Source organism: Drosophila arizonae, chromosome 4 (assembly GCF_054131065.1).
Source record: "Drosophila arizonae isolate 15081-1271.41 chromosome 4, UAZ_ARI_1.0, whole genome shotgun sequence".
Classification (NCBI taxonomy): Eukaryota; Metazoa; Arthropoda; class Insecta; order Diptera; family Drosophilidae; genus Drosophila; species Drosophila arizonae.
The window spans coordinates 8,184,167-8,206,341 of NC_142924.1; the positions used below are offsets into that span (position 1 = coordinate 8,184,167).

The window sequence follows — 22,175 nt, forward strand, 5'->3', positions numbered from 1 at the left end:
TTGCAAATGTGTGTGTGTGTTTTTTTTTTTTAGCTTTGTCTTTATTTAGGCTATTACTAATTAATTAGTAAAATTTCTAGTTACATGTAGAGGGCATACAAAAATTAGACCCACGCACACTCTTCGTTATTTAATTATTATTTTGTTTTTGTTTTTTAGTGCGCTAAGCTCTTGGCAAATTCATGACAGTATTGGAAAACGTGCCGAAAATGCAGCGCGTAAAAGATAAAGTAAACAAATGTTGGAAAGTTCACCTCTTTTACGCCATGCAAATTTGTCACATAATTAAATTACTTAAATCTTAACTAAGCACAAAGGTAGCTGGCCACATCTGTGGGCTACACATCTGGACAGCCATCTTTACCAAGCTCCTGGCGTCTACTTTACACTGTGTTAAATTACATACATACAGTAGATACGTATTTTAATTAGTTCACTTATAGCATTTTTAACGGTTAACTTAATTAATTGCAGTTGGTTATTTGTTCCGCGACTACTGGCAACAAAAATCGGTTTTAAATATATATGTAAGTAAATATAACTCAAGAGCTTGTAAAGCGTATTCGTATTGAAAGCATATACATATGAGTATATACATAAAATACAGATTACAAATATGTGGTTTTATGTTTATAGTTAATTAATTATAATGTAATGGAAATGTTTGCGCGTTTTCCTTTAATACTAAGACGCACTTTAATCGCATAAGCTGCTCCCTCTCTCTCCCATTAGAAAAGACCGATTTGCTTCAGATTGTTCTTGATGATGACATCAGTGACTGCATCGAATACAAATTTCACGTTGTTTGTATCTGTGGCGCAGGTTAAATGCGTATATATCTCTTTTTGGTCTTTTCGTTTGTTGAGATTTTCAAACTTCATGCGAATATAGTTGGCGGCCTCCTCGAATGTATTGGAACCTGTCATAGAGAGAGAATATAAATATTAATATAGTTTCCATTTAATTTCCATTGTTGCCTTACCAGTGTATTCTGGGAAGCATATCGTTAGGGGAGATCGCTTAATTTTCTCCTCAAACAAATCCTTTTTGTTCAAGAATAATATAATGGATGTTTCCACAAACCATTTGGAATTACATATGGAATCGAAGAGCTTCAGTGATTCAATCATGCGATTCATTTCCTCATCCTCAGCCAGAACCAAGTCGTAACCTGTAACGAAATGATAGAGGTTAGTGTATTCTATTTATTAATGAAGAATTTCCCATTTTCACCTGAGAGTGCCACACAAAAGATAATAGCTGTCACGCCCTCAAAGCAATGAATCCACTTCTTGCGCTCCGAACGCTGTCCGCCCACATCGAATAGTCTGCAAAATAATATCAAATTAATAATTTGCATCACGATTCTTAAGGAATTCTTTCGCCTTACTTAAAGTGCAGCTGTTTGCAAGTGAAATGCGTCTCAATGATTCCAGTGGTCTTCACACGTGTTCGCAGCACATCCTGCTGTGTGGGTATGTAGTTGGGCTGCGCGATGCGGTCCAGTGAGTTCAGATAGTAGCCAGCCGAGTCGTTCAGCTGATATTCGCGCGAGCGTGCAAACGATTGCTGCACACCAGCGTCCGACCAAAGCTTCTTCATCAGCAGCACGATCTCCGGCAGCAGGATGCCCTCGTCGGCGGCCGAGGCGTGTGTAAAGAATTGGCGCGCAATGTCTGTTTTTGCAGGATCCGCAAATTCGATCTTTAGCCGGCCCATCGCTCGTATTATGACCATCAAACTCTGTACGGTGTTGCTGTAGACGACGCGTCGGTACTCCTCGCACTCCTCCTGCGAGTAGCCCGTCTCGTGAATGATCTTCATCTGTTTGACTATTGTCGATTTGCCCGACTCGCCGGCGCCTGCAAATGCAACCAGAATTACAAATGTGAAAAATGTGGAACGGATGTTGGCTCAACCATATGGGCGTGACCTGCCAATCAGCAAACAATTGGAGCTCCTCTGTGACTGTGTCATGCGTAAAAAGCGCCGATGAATGAATGAATGAAGCTAACAATATATATGTATACACGCGAGGGGGCAGGAAGCGGGCGGCCATTCATGAATGAATGGATGCTACAAATTGTTCAATTGTCTTTGGGTTCAAGAGGCCAAAAAGCTAGCTGCCGAGCCGAGCCGAGCCGTACGAGCGTGCTCAATTGCGTTCATGTTGGTCATGTAATATCGGCAGTAATTGAGCTGGCATAGCTTTATGCCGCATGTAATATCAAGCATACAGCTTGTAAATATGCGAATATTTGGAGGTGTTTGAAGTATGTAAATCTCTTTTCTAGGCCAATATATTATGTACGAAGAATGCTTCTATATACTTAATAAATGCTCACACTGTATATCATTTATCATGTTTGTTTGCTGTTTATTTGCCCACTGGCCAATCCTATGCTGTTCGTTGAACTTCGATTTATCAAAATTCAAAAGAAGTTTAAACATACCTTGAAAACATAAATAAATGCCAAGCTTTTTATTAGTGTACAAAATATACATGAGTTGAGCAAGACGCATAAATGCACAGAGTAAACAAAATGAAGAAGCTTATTTGAGGCAGTCCAATAGATAAGAAAAACTGATGTTACGTGTTTTCTAGTTTCCCCCCAACTGCAACTAAAAAGAGTTGAACAAAATTAATGTTTTTATCGCAGACATGATTTTTGCCAGCTACCGGTCCTAGTACATTTGACGTTGTAAAGCAATATATGATGTCCACGATTGCAACAAAGGCGCATTATGCCAACATTATTATTATTATTTTTTGTTTTTTGTTTGTTTTTTGCAACATTCGATGGCTTTTTATTATTGCTGCATAGGGTTTTGTGTGGTTGGGTCCATTCCCAGACAGACAGAGCTTTGGAGGAAACGCGGGAAGGTAGTCAACTTGATTAGGTAATTGCGAGAGCTCGACTTTAGTACTTTCACTTTTGCAGCAAAGCCAAAGTACCGCCCGATCGCATATACATAGTATATACTATATGCGCTTAAGCACGTATTTACATACATATATCTATATATGTTTATGATTGTTAAAATCATAGCTAACAATGCATACTAATTTAGGCAATGAAAATTATGTCGTTATAATAAGTAATAGCTTAAAAGACGGTCAACTCGGCTTTAATGGCTGATTAACAAATATTCAAAATTTGTATCGTGCCACCGAATAATAAAACAAAGCAAATGAGCAAGAGAGAGAGGGAAAGAGAGATAGAGGCAGTTCGCAACAATGGCGAAAAAAGGTCAATTTAATAATAACAACAAAAACATGAAGAAACGCACGCACACTATGATAAATCATGTATTCATTTATCAATGCACCGTTAGCTGTGCCATAATAAGCGCCCGATGCGACGAAAGGAGACAGCAAGAGAAGAGCGTAGAACTCGCAAGGCGGTGCGTACAAAGAGAGGGAGAGCGCCACTTCGAAAAACTCTATAATCATCATCAGCATCGCTCATCAAGATAATCAGCGGTATTCAAATTAACTTCATTACCCCACGCCTCTTTTGGAGGCGTGTCAATATTCAATTCTATGCTATTTCATGATTGCAGTTCCTATGCAATTAGATAATTAAATGCACATAGACGATGACTAAAGGCAAGCCAACACACTCACACACACTCTCACACGTTTGGACAGGAAAAGTTCACAGCAATCAGTCCATAGCATTTCGCTCATTTGCGCTCACCGCATGACTAATCGTTATCGACTTTTATTGGCGCCTCCAAGCGGCTGGCGACTGAACTTTCCGATAAGTAAAGTGAGAAAAGAAATGTGTTAATCAGACGTGCGAGCGAGCAGAGAAGAGCTGGAAGTAAACAAATGGAAGTCTGTTGGCATTTAATCGTCGCTGACGTTGGCCATAGGAAGTGCACCACGCCATGATTTATTTATGGGGAATTTGATCCAATCACATACATATGTAGCTACCAACCGTCTGGGCAATCAGGGAAGGAAATCAAATCTACATTTGCCATTAATTTAGCTGAAAATGGCTGTTGCAAAGCTGACGTAAAGGTCATTTATTGATAATATTGATAAGGCACCGAAAGACGAACGATTTATGGCGATAAGAACAGCACATTAAAAACATTGAATGTATATGTATATATATATGTATGTGTGATGATAATACGAATGAATGTGCTAGTGTGCGAGAGTATGTGTATGTTTGTGCGTGTTTATTAAATACTTAAAAATTACTGATTAAGCTATTTGTGTTGACAGTTTGTGTTGGGTTACCGAGGGGTCTCCGCTTGCTGTCAGTGTCGAATATTGTTTATGTGTCGCTCGGCATGCTAATGGAACGTATTAAATGCATGTTTATTTATTTTATGGTTGTTTGGTCTGATGTGGGAAATGTGAGAGAGAAACTGATCAACATAAAATAAACGGAGTATTTGGAAGTGGAAATCGCCAAAGAAAGCTCTGAATTCCACTTTCCAAATTGAGCAGCGTTCCAAAGGGTGGCAGACTGGGCGAGAGTGAGAGTGAAACCGACATGAAATTAAGTGCCATAATTCAACTGGAGAGGCTGCTCGCAGATACAGATACAAAGAAGGGTGCAATGGTCAGACAGCGGCTGCAACAATAGCAAAAATTTTTATTAAATCTACACGAATAAAGCGGAGCAGAGCATAAGCCAAACACAAGCAGACACACAGCTGCATTTGATGTGGGGGCCATTTATTTGCGCTAATATCGTTCACCCCACTTTAAATGTCAGTGTACAAGCAACAACAACAACAGCTGCCCCAGCCAATTAGGCCTGCGCGATAGAGCAAGCGAAAGAGGCAAAGAGAGCGAGAGAGGGAGGGAGAGCTCTTGGCGAATGCGGTTGGTATAATGAACGTGCGCAGGCGCAGCAGCCAGCATAGGCAGAGATAATGCTAACAGAAGCAAAACAATAACAACAACAACAACAAGTACAATAACACATGTATGAACAATAAAACAAATACGAGCGCAAATGTTAGCAACTGGTGCAAGGTGTTTTTCTCATTGCCTGCCTTGCTTGCTAGAAACTACACTAACATACATAGTTGATGTCACTTTTACGAGCAGCTGCAACTGCAACACAGTTCCCGTGAAATAGATAGACAAGTTGAATTGTCCTTGGAGGAAATAATAAATAAATCTTTAAAATTCGTCTACCCCAAAAAAATTCTATGAACAAACCAAATTTTTCTGTCAACTTCTAGCAGCAGTCAGAGCAGATTTTTTGTTGACCAGTGAGTTCATCTCATGTATCATTTAACTGGCATGCCGACTCACCCTGCCCATCCTCTCACCCATCCATCGACAGCCCCCTTTGAGTCATCGAAGAATGAATGGACGGAGCGCCGCTTCATTAGCAAAAGCTATCAAGTGCAACTTTGTTCAGTTGTGTTAGTTGTTGTTGCCGTTGGTGTTGGTTGGAAAGCTGGAAAATCCATTCCATTGTTTGCAACATTTTGAGTGAATGAAAACGCGCACTCAAGATAATTTCTCGACTCGCTGTTTGTATAGAAATTTAATTGCAGAAGGCCAAAAACGCGATGCGGCATCCAATTTCACTACGCAAGCGCAACATGCAGAGGTCAAAGTTGAAGCGATGGCGTCGCAACGCCTCAATGCACATTTCTCACCAACAACAAGTGCCACTCAACACACACACAAACATGCACACATACACGTTTATACAAGCATGCTTCACTTGTGTATATATGCGAATGTGTGTGTGTGTGTATGTGTAAGAAGAACCGCAGCACAAACATGTTTCCATTGGCAAGATGGAAGGAGAAGGCTAAGGCGTCCCACTTGTTGGAACCACAGCCGCCGCCGCAGACATTTGGTTTTAATTTACTTTCAATTTCTTATCGCAATTGAATTATTGACATGTGCATTGCATAATGCGCGACCATAGCCAAAGATGAATCGAACGAGTATCAAGTTGCGCACGAACAAAAATTTGAGAGACAAAAAATTCGAGAGAATAAAAGACCGCATTACAACGGTTTTCGTTAGCTTCCAGTTGTGAAAAAAACCCACCCCACTTGAAAATAGCTCACAAATATTTGTGCATGGCGTCGCAATTTTAGGCGAAAACTTAAGGTCTTAATTAGTACGTATATATGGGTGTATGTGTATATATTGGAAAGTTGTGAGAGACGCACCCAAGAGCAGCAGCTTAACCTCAGAGGCGGCGCGTTCTCCTTCGGCTCTGAGCGCCCGGTCGATGTTTTTGGAACGTTCGATGGCTTCTTTATCTCGTGCTGTACTCACGGCACAACCCATTTTGTTATTATCGCTGTTTACTGCTTGTTAACCAACTCGTGATCAGCTTTTTGGCGAAATTTCCGCCTGTAATTAATTAATTTTCACTCCCGTTTTTTCGGTACTTTTAATTAGCCACTGCAGATCGTTGCGTCTGCGCGTCGTCTGTACACTTTTTTTTGTGTGTTGCTTCTCCTCCTCCTTTCACACAAACACATACACACGCATGTACACACGCGCAGTCAATGTTTGAGCCGACGCAGACGTAGCGGGCTGTAGATTTTACACTTTCCAAAATACTCGCGGCGGCGGCCTTATAAAATTATTTAAATTTTCTAATGGTAAGTCTGGCGGCAGTGCGAAATAATTTTCTATTTGTTAAAATTGCTCTTAGCGTTCGCGAGCGTGAATCACTTTTTGACTGCTACTGCGGTTCCCACTCTCATACTAAAAAAACACCACCAGTATGCATTACCTGGTCACACTGGAAACGATCAGCGTTTGTCAGTGCTGTTAAAATACAAAACATTTTTAGAGCTGATCAACACTTTAAAGTTGAGCAAGTGTGACGTCACCGCATTCTGTTGTAGTGTTGCCAGACTCTAGTGTGCGCCATACATATAGCTAATTGCTATAAAACACAAAATTCAAATACAGAATTTGGCGCGATTTTCCATCTTACATAAAATAAATGAATTAAATTGGGATTGGATTGACGCTATCATACACCACTTGATTTGAAAATATTATATGTTGAAATTGGTTTAGAGCTGGATGCTCAAGTGCACATTATTGAGAATGTATCCAAAATTTCAATATCAAAAATTTGCCCTTTGCCTTGCATATGTTTATTGAAATAACGCTTTAAGTATAAACAAACAGGACGCACACAACATTGTTCTCGACTCCTCGGAAGTGCACGGCGTTTGCCTCCAAACCGTATGTTCGCAAGCCGAAAAAAGTTCTCAGGGCAAACTAGCAGCACACACAGAGAGTGTGTGTGAGAGAGAGACGCGCATAAATAATATTTGCTTTAGCCTTTCGGGACAATACGATTACGAGAATTTGAAATGGAATGGGAATGTCATCTACGTTGGCGGCCAACAGCAGCAGCCAGCGCCAAATGGTAGCAGTTGCATTCGGATATCATTTGTACTTTTCGAAAGTAGAACGAGCATTGATTGGCTTGGGTTGCGGGGCAGCAAACTGGAACAGCTTTTGATAAGTCATTTATTCGCATATGAGTGGAAGCTGTTGATAATCGAACTGATGCTGGAAGGATTGATAGGTTGCGGAACTGTGAACTGGAATAGCTTTTCACAACTCATTTATCTACATACATATGGAAAACTTTTGGGGTCGCAGTGCAAAAGCTGCAGCAGCATCAACGCCGACGAGGACGTCACATGTTGCGCCCTGTGCCCTGCGCCCCAGCGCTTTGTCTACGTGGATGCCATCAACGGGTCATGATTTACACATGTTTACACGAAGATTGAGGAAGGCAGCGGGGGAGTTGGGATGCCCGCATGAATGAATGATAGCCGCATTGCAGCAATGTTGCTGTTGTAATTTATCGTAAAAACTAAAGCGGCAACGGAGGCTAGAGAATTATGGAATTATGCGGTTAGAGGGGCTAGGGCCCATAGGCGGGTGAAGGAGTGCGAGGAGTGCAGATGCTCAACGCTTTGGGTGGTCCAATTGGTTGGCATCGCGTCGCGCGAGTGCAATGCGGCGCATGCAAAGCGCATGCCGTCTTCTTCTTGCTCGGCTGTCTTACTCGTCATCGGCATCATCGTGATCATAGCTGTTGTTGTATTAGCTGTGGTTGCGCTCTTGTTGCTGTTGTTGTTGTTGTTGCTGTTGTTGTTTTTGCTTGTTGAATAAAAACCGTTTGCTGATGCCAACAAATTTGACGAACGTCGACGTCAACGTCGGCCAAACTTCAATCGGCGTGCGCACAAAAGCAAAAACTAAAGCAAACAACAACAACAACCACAGCTACATCAGCAGCAGAAGCAGAAGCAACAACAACAGTTAAAGGATGGCAAGGCCTTGAAATAGATATGAGCATGCGTATGCATGTGTGCGTGTATCTGTGTGAGTAGTTGTGTTGCTCGCTCTCCCACACCTCTACACACACACACACACGGGGCAGACACCGTTTAGCACATGTGTTGCCAGATTGCCTGGGCAAACTCAAGATTAAGATTAATTTCGTCGATAATTTGAAAGAGGAAAAAGAACACAACGCGCAGACACTTTTGGAAAACTTTGCGTGGCGGCTTTTTATGCGTTGAAAGGTTGAGCAGACACACGGCGGCTGCTCATCTCGTATCTGGAAGCTAGCTATGGGCGTGCTCCACACTCAACTGCGGCTCCGTTGCCTGCCTTTAGACACTCTCTTGATAGATGGATGCTCGACCGCCCGTCGATCGTCGACTGCGTCAATCGCTTTGATTTTCGGCACTTTACAAAGCCGTCGAACAAATCAATGGGCTGACAACTACAGAAAATAAATACCTAAAACTTGTGAATGCCAGATTAAAGAGTTAGCATATTGTATGTACTAAAAAAAAAAATACTGAAAATAATTGCGACATTCCAGTTGGAAAGAATTTACTGTTCATTTGAATGGTCGGCGAAATGGGAGTCTAAAATCGTAAAACTGAGAAATATGTGCAAGTATTTAACTAAAATTAGCAGCATTCAATTTGTTTACATTGAAAAAGTAATAATTACCCAAAATACAGAGAGCCTAAGAAGACAAAAATGTGCTGTATACAATCCCACACACACATACATGTACGCACATAGGTCGATCGATCGGTTGGCTCCTAGACCCAAGGAAAAGTACAGATGAAAAATTAAAAAAAAAAAAAAAATTTTATTTCGACTGTTGAGTCGGCAGTCGACACAAGTGCGGCCCGTGTCGAGATTTGGTATTGTTTACATTAGCCATAGGGAAAACCGAATCGTACATGGCCATACGGCTGCAACCTGCCCGGGAATGGGGCAGGGATTCCGGGCTGCAGTAGCAGCAGGAAACAAATATCAGTGGCAGTGCAATTGAATTGCCATAAAAACTGGTGCTTTGGCTCTCGAGTCTCGCGTCTCGGTTCTCGGGTCTCGGGTCTGGGTGTGAAATTTATGAATTCCCGTTCCAGTAGCAACGGCAGCCAGTTGAATATTTTTGTCATGGATGGCAGTGATCTGAGATGAGAGCTACGTGGGAGCTTTTAAGCACCTGCCAGCTGATAGAATGCAGTTTTCCAGCGAATTATGCAATTATCATTTCCAATTGAATTTCTCTATTTTGCGCCAAATCATTTTAGTATATATCTGATCTAGTTCGGATCGAATTTGTGAGATCTTTGCTAGACTTTGACAGGGGCAGCAGCCTCAAAGTCATAAAATGTCGATGGAACTACACAGTCTTTATTTTATCACTCTTTATGGTTATAATACTTTTTTTTTCTTGTTTCGTTAGTTCCCTGGCCTGGCCAGCTATTTTCGCTTGGATCTTACTTGTTTCTTTATGGCTTTATAATGTCTAGAGCGCTGCGTTTTATGATCTTCGTGTGCTCGCCAGCCAGCAGTGAACTATATATGCAAGTGATTCATGTTGCTGCATAATCTGTGATCTATTATGTGAATTGTTGTGCCTGGGCGCCGCCATTTGGTCAGTTTCCTAAAAATAAGAACATTCGACATTTTTAAAGAGATCTTTCGTCCCGTTCAGTGATTTTAAATGCAGCTCATTTTTTGCTTGGATTCTTCTTATCGCCCTCCTTCTTCTGCCCCTCCTTCTTCTCCCCCTCTTTCGGCTTGCAACGAGGACCTGGGTCACTGCCTGTCTAACAATATGCCATCATTAATATCAAACCGTATTTCAAAGTGACTTGTTCTACGTACGCTTTGTTGGGCAAGGATTTTCATCAAGTTGCTTCAGAGGGCTATCCGTTCCCTTTATTGTTTTGGAGCCCTTTCTGGCACTGAGTGCTCGACTGGTGCTCAATCTGAGCGGGAAAGATTTCAACGAACGTCTCATTTCAGAATTTGGTAGAAGGCTTTACTAAAATCTAAAATTTATCTGTAAAGTAAACTAAAAGTGTTTTTATTTTAACTTGAATTAGTAAATTCACATCACAATTTACGCAGCCTGCTTTGCTCTTGCTTTTTAGGGATTTAGGAGATTAATATGTTAGTTAATAATAATTAAAACTGATAGCTAATTAGTTGTCATTATAAAAATACAAATGCTTAGAGACTCTACTAATTACCAAAACATCGACTTATTCGTATTACAAATCTTTAGATTAATAACTCAACTGACATGTGCCAGACGCCGCAGATTTGCTGGCTCTGGTTTTGGTATTTGAAATTTGGATATTGGATTACACATTCCCCGACTCCTCCGCTACCGGATCTCAAGTGGCGACCACACATTACCGAAAACCCGAGTCCGAGCATCAAGTGTGGACCGCAGCGACAATGTCTGGGAGTCGAAGCCATGTCAAAATATTTGTCAGCGCCTCGTTTTACGCCGTACAATTGAGCGACGGACTGCCGCTGCGTCAGGATGTCGCCTGTAATTAACCCAAATTTAAATATATGCGATCTCCCCCTGCGAGCCACTTGAAAGGCTATGCATTGGTAGTTCGACATATATGTATGTATGAGTTTGTATATATGTATGTATATGTATCATTTCATTTTCTGCCCGATTCTCTGGTATTCCACAATTATCATTTATCATAGTCTTTTGTATGCCTAGCTGGAGTTCATGAGATGACTGCCAATTATTCCTGGAGCAGCATGCTTCGACACATCCGATCAAGCATGCCACATGCCACACAGGTGCGCTGTCCCGCAAGGCCAACAGAAAAGAGTCGAAAGGAAAAACAGCGCAATAAAAAACGCTGAAATGTGGGATGAGCTTGAATATAAAATGTACAAAAGCCAAGAACAAAGCAAAAAAATTATGTGAGCGACAACAACAACAACCGCAACAACAAGAGCAATAAGAAGCCCAAGAACAATTACCAAGAGGCAATGACGACAATACGCGTCAGTTGAAATGAAACAGATGCCAAAAGTTCGAAGATCGAAGATCGAAGAGCGGCTGCACGCAGCAGCAGTCGCAGCAGCCGTCGCAGTAGCCGTCGCAGTCGCAGCCAACAGCTTGCCACATGCCGCATACATATTTGAGTTCAACACTTATCACACAATCAGCGAAATTCCGCCTGGGCTGCTGGCATTGCTGGCATTGCAATATTTGTAATTTATATCGCTGGCTGGCTGAGGGAGCGATTAAATCGCATTAATTTCATTGCTGTTGCTGTTTCCTGTTTGCGCTTCCTTTCGCACAGCATTTTCCATTTTCCATTCTCACCTGGCTGGGTGAGTCAACGGATTTTTAAGTGCCGGCTATTAAACCAAAAGCTAAACAAAAACCCAAACCAAGTGCCAAGTAAAAATGACTTTTGTGAGCCACAACGGATCGTCTGTCGGTTGCCTTTAAAAGTATTTCGTTTTCTTTAAATGCTCTCCCTCTCTCTCTCGCTCTCTCTCTTTTACTTACTCTGCTGCTTTGTCTCTTTCTTTCTTTCTTAATTTTCTGTTCAATTTGGCGCAATTATTGCGCACCGAATAGTCTATAAATTGTTCAATTTTATTGCGCCAGCTTCGACAGCTGAATGCCGCACCAACTGCCCCATTCAACTGAGACTGCCCGTTGCGTGTGCTTTCTCTGTCTCTCTCTCTTTCTCTCTCTCGCTCCCTCTCGCTATCTGTGTATCTCTTACTCACTCTCCCCCTCTCGCTCACTCTGCGTGTGTAGGTTTTTATGATATTGCCACAGTTTGCATGGTAGTTTGGCAATGGCATCCAGATCGCACAATAACTGGCAGCTGGCAGCCAAACACACGTCGTGTTGGCCATCTTGCGCAAATGTCGGCTGCGGCAGCGACGTCGGCAGCGGCGGCCATTTTGAAATTGGAAATCTGAAATTGTAATCCGGTTGAGCAGGCAAGGTGTTTATGGCCCCACTGTCGCTATTTGAGTGCCAAGTGTGGCAACATTCTGGCCAGCCAAAACATAAAAAATTGATAAGAAACAAGTTTTAGCTGAGCCAACAAATGTATTTGGCTTGAATAGCTTGAGAGCAAATGTATGATGGTTAGATGAAATCGATGGACCTAGTTATGATAAATTGTTCAGTATAAACCCCTTATGCATAATACATTATGAGTATATAATTTTTGTATCGGTTAAGGTCTTGAGATATTGCTTAAGATGGAATGCTTGATAAACTTATATATAATTTGTTTAAATTTGTTTTTTTTTTTTTTTAACTGTTAATATACAATGAATATAAAAATATATATTAAAGAGTTTGTTCAGCTGCTCAGCTGAGCAATTCATTTTCGAAAGATTTCCTTAAACATCTAAAAATGGATGGATTTAAATGAAATTCTTGAATTTTAAGCAATATTTTAAAATAAATTTATTATATATTTATATATAATTTATAATTTATATATAAATTTATCAATTATTCAAAATCAATAAATAGCATTAATTGAAATAGAAATAAAGAACTACTTATGAGGTCGCCACTCTCATCATATAAAATCAGATTATATACATCAATGAGTAAGCACACAAAACATTTGAAATAAAAATGGTTTTGCTTTATAAACATTTGTTTCTTTTCGCCAAATTATTGTATTTGTTCTTCATTCTCACTTTACTGTTTATAAATACATTTATTGCGTTGGTTTGTCACCGAGTTGTATCCAAACAGAATTCCATAAGCAATTCCCTACTTAACGCCCAACCAAATGCTAAAATATCGCATAAATATTTACAAAAAGCAAAGTCGTGGGAAAAAACAATAACAAATTGGTCTTAGATATTTAAAAAATATATTGAAGTATGTGTATGTATGTATATTGTTTCTATTTGGATAATGCGTTCCACATTAAGTAGCCGCAGCACGTGACTCGAGTTCTGCATAAAAGCTGGGGGCATAAACAAATCCGGGAATCTACTTATGAAGGCATAAAACCTAACTATTTGGCTAGATCTGGGCTAGGAATTGCAACAAAACAAAAGTGTAAATATTTAAACAAAGAAATGAGCACAGCTAAAGAGTGAGACAGAGGTCGATGGAGAGGGAGATAGGGAGAGAGAGGCCGCATATCTTAACTAGAGACTGCATAATTTTGCTCGCAGCAGCGTGTGTGTAAATATTTTGAATTTTTGACTATTTGATTATTTGTTGTCCGGCGGATCAACTGTCTTAATAAACGTTGCGAGCTGCTGCGGCGCGGGACGGGGCGAGACGGCGGCATGGCAGGTGGCAGGGCGTGGCCCGAGGAAGCTGCAATTGTTTGCTTTTGCCTGTTGTTGTAGGTCAGTGTGCAAAAACAAATGCGCCGCAGCTCCAACTTGTATATAGAACGCCTCCTCGGGGGCGTGGTCGCGGCTGTGGCTGTGGAGGCGGCAAAGGAATCGTGTGTTTAGAGTGTGTTTAATTGTTAAATGTTTATTAAACTACAGCACGAGGCAAGTTTAAACAATGCTGGCCATGGCCGGCATTTGGTATTGTTTGGTATTCTTTTGCATTGCCCAGAGAGCAAGAGCAAGAGGGAGCGGGAGCGGGAGAGGTAGAGGGCGGGGGAGCAATGGAGTATGAATGAGAGAGAGGTAGAGCATCGCTGAATCAATGGGATCGCCGCTTTGTGTACTACAACTCAACTTGCTGCAGACGGCGGACGCGTCGTATACATAATTTTGTTTACAAACGTCCATAATAGTAAACAATTTGGCCATTTAATAACATTAACATTAAATTAAAAGCAAAACAAACGCCGTACAAGAAGCGAAAATATCAAGTGAGATGAATTGTATATGCTTATCTTTATTATGATTATTTGAACTTGAAACAGGAAAATACGAGATGTTGATGACGACTTTTGTTTGGGAATTCCCTGATGAAGCCTGTGGATGGATTATAGAGATAGAGATGGGGAAAGAGAGAGAGAGAGAGAGAGAGATAAATAGAGAGCAATTGCAATTGCCAGCGGACCACACAAGATCCAGTGTGAGCTGTGTTGGCGGAACTGTTGACCCAGTTAATATGACGCACTGTTTGGCTTTGCCCTGGAATCGATGGCTATAAATACAAGGCGCGATGTCATGTCAAAGAAATTTCGATCGGCCAGGCAGTGGGGGCTAAATGGCTAAACATTTTGCCAGAAAAAAGCTGAAAATCAAGGAAATGCGACAGGAAAACAGATGAAAATAAAGCAAAATCAAAGAAAGGTCAAGAAATTTGTATACAAATGTATATATTTTTAACTCTTTAAATTGATTTATAGCTGCTGTTGTGTTGTTGTTGTTGTTGTTGTTGTTGCTCTGATAAATTCCATTTGCTCTTTGTATTTTGGTCAATGTCATTTAGTAAGAAAAACGATTTCTTTTAAATCTTCTCTCGCACCTGGGCAATTAATTAATCGCCAGAGCCAGAGCCAGAGCCACAGCCACAGCCATAGGCCAATACAATTGGAATTGTATTGTTTCGGATGCCTGTTTAATTTATTCCTCACTCACAATAAATTCGTTTTTCTTGCTTTCTGGATGTGCAGCAACGAAAACAGCACGCAAAAACCGAAATAAGAAATAATAATAATCAAACGTAAAAATAATTTATGGCCTGTCCGCAGAGACCAGCAGAAAAATGGCATACACATACATATGCATGTACATAAATATATATATATATGTAAATACATATATACATGACTTTAAATGCTGTGTGGAAAAATGCTCCACAATTGCCCCCCAGAATGGTTGCCCTTGTTGTTGTTGTTATTGTTGTTGCTTTTGCGGTTATTGTCTGCGAGTTCCGCGAAAAGTTCTCTGAAATGGCGAGTGCTTTGGCAAATTGTCTGCTTCTGATATATTTGCCAAATGAAATTAAAATATCTTTCAGGCCACGCAAAAGTCAAATAAAATTCCACAAAACAAAAGGAAGAAAATAATAAGAATTGATTATATAGCTAACAAAATTGTGCGCTGACGTTGTTGTTGTTGCTGTTGCTGCCCGCAGCGCCAATCGCGCCTGACGCATTCGACAAATAGAATTCGTTTAATGTAAACAAAACTCCGCCTCCGTGTGCCTCTCTCTCTGTATGTATGTGTGTGTGTGTGTGCGCGTATTTGGGGATTGAAACGTTGCCCGATCTCTTGGCACCAAAAAAACAGAAAAACGAAAAAAGCAAGTTGCGTGTGTGGAGAGCAGAGCGCACAGCGTAGTGCGCAGAGAGCTGAGAGCTGAGAGCGGCCTCGTCGCCATCGTCAACGTCGCGTCGTCACGGTCGCGAGTCGGCGTAGTGCTGACAGCAATGGCGTCACTCAGGGAACGGCCACAATGCATGGAGCCACAGCCAGCAGCAGTAGAAACAGCGGCAGAGACCCAGGCCCGAACCCGTACCCGTACCCGTACCCGGAGCCGAGCCATACAGAGAACGACTAAATCAATTAACAGCTCGTTTGAATGCCGCGCCAGGGCATTGGGAACAAACGGCAACGGCCATCGGTTTCCTTTCGATGAGTGCCAAATGTTAATTCATTTGCACTAATTGGGGTTTCGAGATCTGGGTTTCCCAACTATTTATTAACTGTTGAGTGTGCCAGAAACAGGAGACCGACACGCTCGACGTGGGCACAATATCTATATGCTAATGACGGGTATCATTCTAGGAATTATTTAACACTGTATAGCATATGTATAATAATAATCTAGGTATATGAAGAAATTTTCTTAAAATTAATTTATTCACTTGGCTTTGGTATTGCAGGAGCTCTATAATAGGTGTGAAAATTTTTTATTTGATTGAATTGGAATTAATTAATAGAATTATTCAATGTGCCTATCAAGATTTCAATGATAAATTGTAATCAAAACTCAGCCATCGAACGATAATCCCTTCAGGTTCATTATCATTTCATAAAATAAAAATCACAAGAAAAAGAGTGTGTGTGTGAGAGAGAGAGATAAAAAGAGAAGACTTCTGGACAAAATTGATAATTAAGTTATCCAATGAGACCTAAACATAATAATGGATATTCAATTAGAATAGAAACCTATTAAAGATTCTGATTTTGAGAGGGAGAGACGGAGAGAGAGAGAGATCACTTTTGATATTTTGTGCAAGGCTTCTAAGCTTGAAGGTCGCAAACTTTATAGCAACAAAAAGTTGACAGACTTGCCTTTAACCAACTATAGTAGATTGCCTATATAACTAGAGCTAAACTAACGAGCGACTATAAGCCAAGAAGTCAGTATCAAAAGTATCGATATTTACTCTCTCTCTCTCTCTCTTTTTCTCTCTCTGTGCAGATGATGTTTCTAATGCGTGAAGTCGAAACTCTAGGATAACTGCTAGTCGGATATTTATTTATATATTACCTTATACACATATAATACCATTGAGAAAAGAAACACTACTCAATTGGATCGTTTGACCAGCTCGCTCGTATTGCTGCAGTTCTGAGTCAAAGACCCAGCCGCACGCTGTCTGTTCCTGGATGTTTGTCATGCCAATGCGTAGCTCAGGCTCCAATGGCAACCACAGATATGTCACATGCAGTGCTACCTATACGCAAAACAGATCCAGAGAGAGACAGAGGGAGAGGAAGAGAGAAGCAGCGAGCCAAATGGCAGGCCAATTAGCTGCAAGTCGAATTGGAAATGCGAGAGTGAGCGACGTGCATGCAGCCGAGAGAGCAAGGGTGCGAGCGAGAGCGGGAGAGTGAGAGCGCATTTGCGTAAGGCGTAGGCGAACTAAAAAAAGAATATTTATGCTCCGATCAAGTGGAGCGTCGACCATCGAGGCCCGAGCACAATTCAGAGCGATGAGAACGTTGAAATCGCTAACAGCTTGCAGTTAGTCGAGAGTAGCGAAGCCGCGCGGTCGTATCACCAAAGGCAACGGATCAAACTGAGAAACTAATAGCAATATAAAATAAAAGAAACTGTGAAACTGTGAACTGAAGATAGAACTTGGCTAAAAGGCAAAGACTTCGATTTGGCAAGTAGAGAAAGTGCGTAAAATGATCAAGAGCGAGGAAGTGGCATCTGAGCTGAGCAGCCGCACAATGATTGCTGACCCACTGGGTGGCTTTGTGGGTGGCTCGCACTATCATCCGCATCACACGCATCATGCGCTGGGCAGCGGTGCCCAGCATCTGCATGCGCACACCTTTACGCATCACACACCCTCGCACCTGTATCGCGCTGGGAATGCGCTGCCCGCTGGCAATTTCCAAGTGATGGGCGGCGATTCACCCACAGAGCTGGTCGACGAGAAGCCAAACATTAGCTATATGGAGCGCAAGTACTATGCGCCCACGCTAGAGACCACGGGCAGTGCCACGCCCAACGCACAGCACTATGGGCTGAGTGCACTGCACAGCATGGGCACGCCGCCGGCATCGTCGAGTCCGATCCCGCCATATGGCGTGCTGATGCCAGCCCACTCCGTTGGCTCCGTCTCGCCCAATTCCAGCTCCAAGACGCCCACCGATCAGGACATGTGCATCAGCTCGTCGGTGGTGAAGCCGCTGCAGCTCCAGCATATGAACCACCAATATGCCTCCACCATCAAGTACTGCACCAACAACACCATAGTCAGCGCCAATGACTACCATCAGCTGGCTTTGCACGAATCGGAGCAACAGCAGCAGCAGCAACAGCAGCAGCAACAACAGCAGCAGCAACAACAGCAACAACAGCAGCAGCAACAACAACAGCAACAACAGCAACACTCTCCCGGCGGCTACATGCCACGGCACTCCGCCTCGCCCACCCAGGTCATTGCGAATACCCACGGTCATGGCATGTCTGTGCTGAACTACTCGAGTGCCAGCTCCTCGCCTGCCAAGTCACTCAACGGCTCCGAGACGCCAGGCACGAGCGCAGCTCACGACAGTGCCAATGCACAGCAGTCGAAGCTGAGTGGCTCCAGTGCTCAAGATAGCAGCACGCCGGATACGACCAAGAAGTCCGGCACTCGTCGTCCCGAGAAACCAGCTCTAAGCTACATCAACATGATCGGGCATGCCATCAAGGAGTCGCCCACGGGCAAACTGACGCTCAGCGAGATCTACGCATATCTGCAAAAGAGGTGGGTACCACATCTCAAGTACAGTATATATTAGTGTCGATGCATACATATATTGGAAACTGAGCTCGGGCGATCGAGTCCCGTTGTTATATAATTCTAACCACTTGAGATTGAGGCTATAATGCGCAGTATTGAATGTCGTCCAACATGTGTGAAGCTTAAGAGTTTGAAAGGCTTTTTATGTCGTGGGCTTTTTGCGTCTGAGCCCAGCCAGGCAGCTCCAATGTCAGAAGTTGTTGGAGTTTGTAGGAATGGTTCAAGTTTTTAAAATAATATAAAATAGAAGACTATTTCATATCGACAGTTTGATAGTAAGTTTTATACATAACTATTCTCAAGTAATCTCTTACGTATATGCTATTAGCTATTAGTTAAATAGTCGTAAATAAAAAGTATCCACTCTGGCATCTAGACCATTTATAGAGATTGCCAATAATAATCCTTTATAATTTATATATTATTTTATGAGAAGTAAATGTACAAGTCTTTAAATCTAAACAATCTGGCTAAGAGCGCTAAAGTATGGCTCAGCTTTTGGCTCTTGTCGGCCATTGCATTCCCAAGTGCCGCAGCCAGTAACAGAATCTCATGTGACCAGCTGGGGCCCATTACCGACATCGACACCCAGCCATTGGGTACCGGACACCGGGCCCAGATATAGCCAACACGAGAGTTGCTGGGAGCGGAGTGCGGGGTGCGGGGAGAGAGTGGCTAGGCACCTAAAAGTGTTTCGATTTTCATGTGTCGCTTGCGTTTATTTACTCTCCTCCGATATTATTTAGTCAACAAAAATATGATCAGTTCCAGTTACCCCAGCCCAGCGCCAAGGCCCGAGCTCAATGGCCATCAATGGCTGGAGCTCTCTGTCAGGCGCATCCTTTTGATTGCTCATATTTCTCAGAGCATGGCACTTTATATGTTTGGGTATTGGCGACGATCACGACTGGGAACCAGACAGAGGCGGAACGGAATGGGCCATGGCAACGCTTGAATGCAAAATGCGTGAGAGGATTTAGCGCTGACAACGATTGTTTGTTGTTGCCCATGTCTGAGAGCCCGAAAATTTTTTAATTGACTTTTGTGACGGACACTCAAAGCTCATTAGAATAAAGAGAGATAGATAGAGGGCGGGAGTAAGAAATACTATGAGAGAGGGTTGAGAGGGGAGTTATATTGGATGTGCAGCTGAAACCAATTGCTTATATAAATAAACTGAATCTGAATCTGTGGCCGTCTCTGTTTTTGCTTGCAGTTATGAATTCTTTCGCGGACCCTACGTGGGCTGGAAGAACTCGGTGCGTCACAATCTCAGCCTGAACGAGTGCTTCAAGAAGCTGCCCAAGGGCATGGGCGTCGGCAAGCCCGGCAAGGGCAACTACTGGACCATCGATGAGAACTCGGCGCACTTGTTCGAGGATGAGGGCAGTCTGCGACGTCGTCCACGCGGCTATCGTTCCAAGATCAAGGTCAAGACGTATACAGTTAATCCGAACAGCTTCTACACCGGCAGCTATGCCGATGCGGGCATGGTAAGCTTCCGATATTCACATTAAAGACAAATATTTCATTCACTTTTTCCACACCTGCAGGACAATGCCAACTTCTATGCAACGCCCGCCTATGCCAGCTACGATTACAGCGCTGCAGCTGCAGGTCCCTCGGCTGGGCAGGGCTTCAGCGATGCCTGGAACGTGCATGCGGCTCACAGTGGAGCGCCATCTGTTGGCGTCGGCACGCTGCCGCAGTACTCCAACATCACCTGCCTCACGGCCGTGGGCAACAATCTGAATGGCTCCCCAACTCCTCCGTTGGCGCACTCGGCTCTGGGTATGTCCTCGACGGTGGGCCCCTCCAGCTCGCCCGGGGCGGCGCTTCAAAGTGATTATGCGCCAGCCGCCAGTCTCGTGGCTGCCGGCTACTCCTATACAACAAGTGGCAACGGCTTGGATAACGGTAAGTGCCCCACTGAGCCAGTGCGTCGCGCTCTCTGCCTGGGTGTTCCTGTCAATCAGAGCCGTTTAATCGCTCACTGAGTTCACAGGGTGTGCGTGTGTGTGTGCGGGGCATTTTGATCTCGAATTACCACCGCATAGCAACATATGGTACGAGTTTTATTGCTGCCGCTGTCGACATCGGCGTCGGCATCGACGTCACCGTCACCGTCGCCGTCGCCTTCGCCTTCGGAGTCCGCGGCAGCATCGGCGTCTTGGCACTGTGTGAATCATAAAAGGCGCTTTTTAATCGTGTCTTGTTTGTTTCCTCTGCTTGGGCTATTTCGCAGGTCTGCGCTCCATGTCGCTGCAGCAGCTGCCGGCATTGTCCTCCATACAGACGTCGCAGTCGCAATCGCATCATCATCATCATTCACATCATTCGCAACACCCGCATCATGGCAGCATGACGCCGCCGCCATCTCAATCGGGCAACCATGCCGATCGTTCGCCAATCGATTTCAAACCGGTTTACCTGCCCATGACTCCGCCTCCGACAGCGGTGAATGGCGGCTACTATGAGACAATCAAATATTCAAATTAGCTTAGCCAAATCTGATTAGCCCTATAATCCTCTACATCTATGAGTTATTTTGCATTATTACCTCAAAGGATAATCAATTAATAAGTGTTAGGCCCTAAGTAGTTGCAGACAATTTAGTTGCTTAAAGCGTAAGCAAAATTAATTATTATCAAATAAAGTATATTAAATTAGCATGTATTTATAAAGCAAATAGTCAAGCATTGTTTGTGATCAATCTGTTCAAATTGTCTATAAATATGTTCGACTGGCAGATGCCCTATAATCAATTGTACTCTTAATTATTCAGTTTATATTTTTCTTTGCTTCTATTCTCGGATAATAAGTTTCTTATTAAAAAATAAAATAAAACACATGATATTAAATATATAAAGACATTTTTCATTTATCTTGGAATATTATAATAATAATTAGAACTAACATTATATAATGAATAATCTATACATAGTTGTGAAAAGCTGGGAAAGATTTTAAAATAATTAAAATGACAGAAAACCCAAAAACCTAAAAAGTTGTACGCATAAAAATATTTTTGATAAGGTTTCTAAAATATACCAATTTTTAAATTTTAAAATTGCGCGCAATATACAGAGGGAATTTAGTGAATTTACGCACAGCCAACTTCACGTAAGCAGCATAATTGCGTACAGGGAAGTTGGCTGTGGTACATGAAAGCAGTGCTCGCAGTGCAGTGCACTGCTTAGCTATACGCTGCTTGAAACGAGTCGTTATTTAAATTTTACTTTTGAATGTTCATTTTCCAACAGTCTGGCAGCATTTGCTGAAATTTGTTTTCAACAATTCCTTTTAAATTTACATTTTCGCGCCTATTTAACAAAAAATACTGCGTACTGTGTACATGTTCAGAGACAAGACAAACTAAATTATTTATAGCTGAAATTGGTGTATACTAACTTTTGATAAAATAGTGTAAGCCTTAAGTTCAAGCTATTTATGATGCGCCAAAGGTTTGCTATTCGCATTCTCTTTTATTTATTTGAGATTAAAAAAAAAAAATAAAAAATAATTTGCACCTATTTATTTATTTACTATAGTACCTGTTGAATAACTTACAATTTATAGCATTTAATATTAATCTCATTATGTATACCCGTGTTAGTTGAAATGCTAAGCACCCACTCAAGATGAAGCGAACTAACCAGCTCAAAGGATAATAATAT

General features: G+C 42.2%; 2 protein-coding genes and 2 long non-coding RNA genes across 4 annotated transcripts; 1 reads left to right on the forward strand and 3 right to left on the reverse strand.

Annotated features, from left to right (window-relative positions):
* Window positions 1–19: 19 nt before the first annotated feature.
* Galphai (G protein alpha i subunit) lies at window positions 20–6,748 on the reverse strand. The gene is made up of 5 exons (XM_018007091.2): window positions 6,169–6,748; window positions 1,391–1,862; window positions 1,234–1,328; window positions 983–1,171; window positions 20–919 (listed from the first exon to the last, which is right to left on the reverse strand). Exons 1-5 carry the CDS (start codon window positions 6,287–6,289, stop codon window positions 729–731), a joined length of 1,068 nt encoding a protein of 355 aa, XP_017862580.1. The 5' UTR covers window positions 6,290–6,748; the 3' UTR covers window positions 20–728.
* LOC149269068 (uncharacterized) lies at window positions 2,468–6,162 on the reverse strand. Its single transcript, XR_016270040.1, has 2 exons — window positions 3,629–6,162; window positions 2,468–2,622 (listed from the first exon to the last, which is right to left on the reverse strand). It is a non-coding gene; the product is annotated as an uncharacterized LOC149269068 (long non-coding RNA).
* Window positions 6,749–9,681: 2,933 nt separating the features above from the next.
* Window positions 9,682–10,686, reverse strand: LOC108612721 (uncharacterized). The gene is made up of 2 exons (XR_001915772.2): window positions 10,181–10,686; window positions 9,682–10,118 (listed from the first exon to the last, which is right to left on the reverse strand). It is a non-coding gene; the product is annotated as an uncharacterized LOC108612721 (long non-coding RNA).
* A 6,023-nt stretch (window positions 10,687–16,709) lies between these two features.
* Window positions 16,710–21,340, forward strand: bin (biniou). The gene is made up of 4 exons (XM_018008941.2): window positions 16,710–18,462; window positions 19,715–19,991; window positions 20,052–20,415; window positions 20,744–21,340. The coding sequence occupies exons 1-4, from the start codon at window positions 17,390–17,392 to the stop codon at window positions 20,995–20,997; spliced, it is 1,968 nt and encodes a 655-aa protein (XP_017864430.1). The 5' UTR covers window positions 16,710–17,389; the 3' UTR covers window positions 20,998–21,340.
* Window positions 21,341–22,175: the final 835 nt, after the last annotated feature.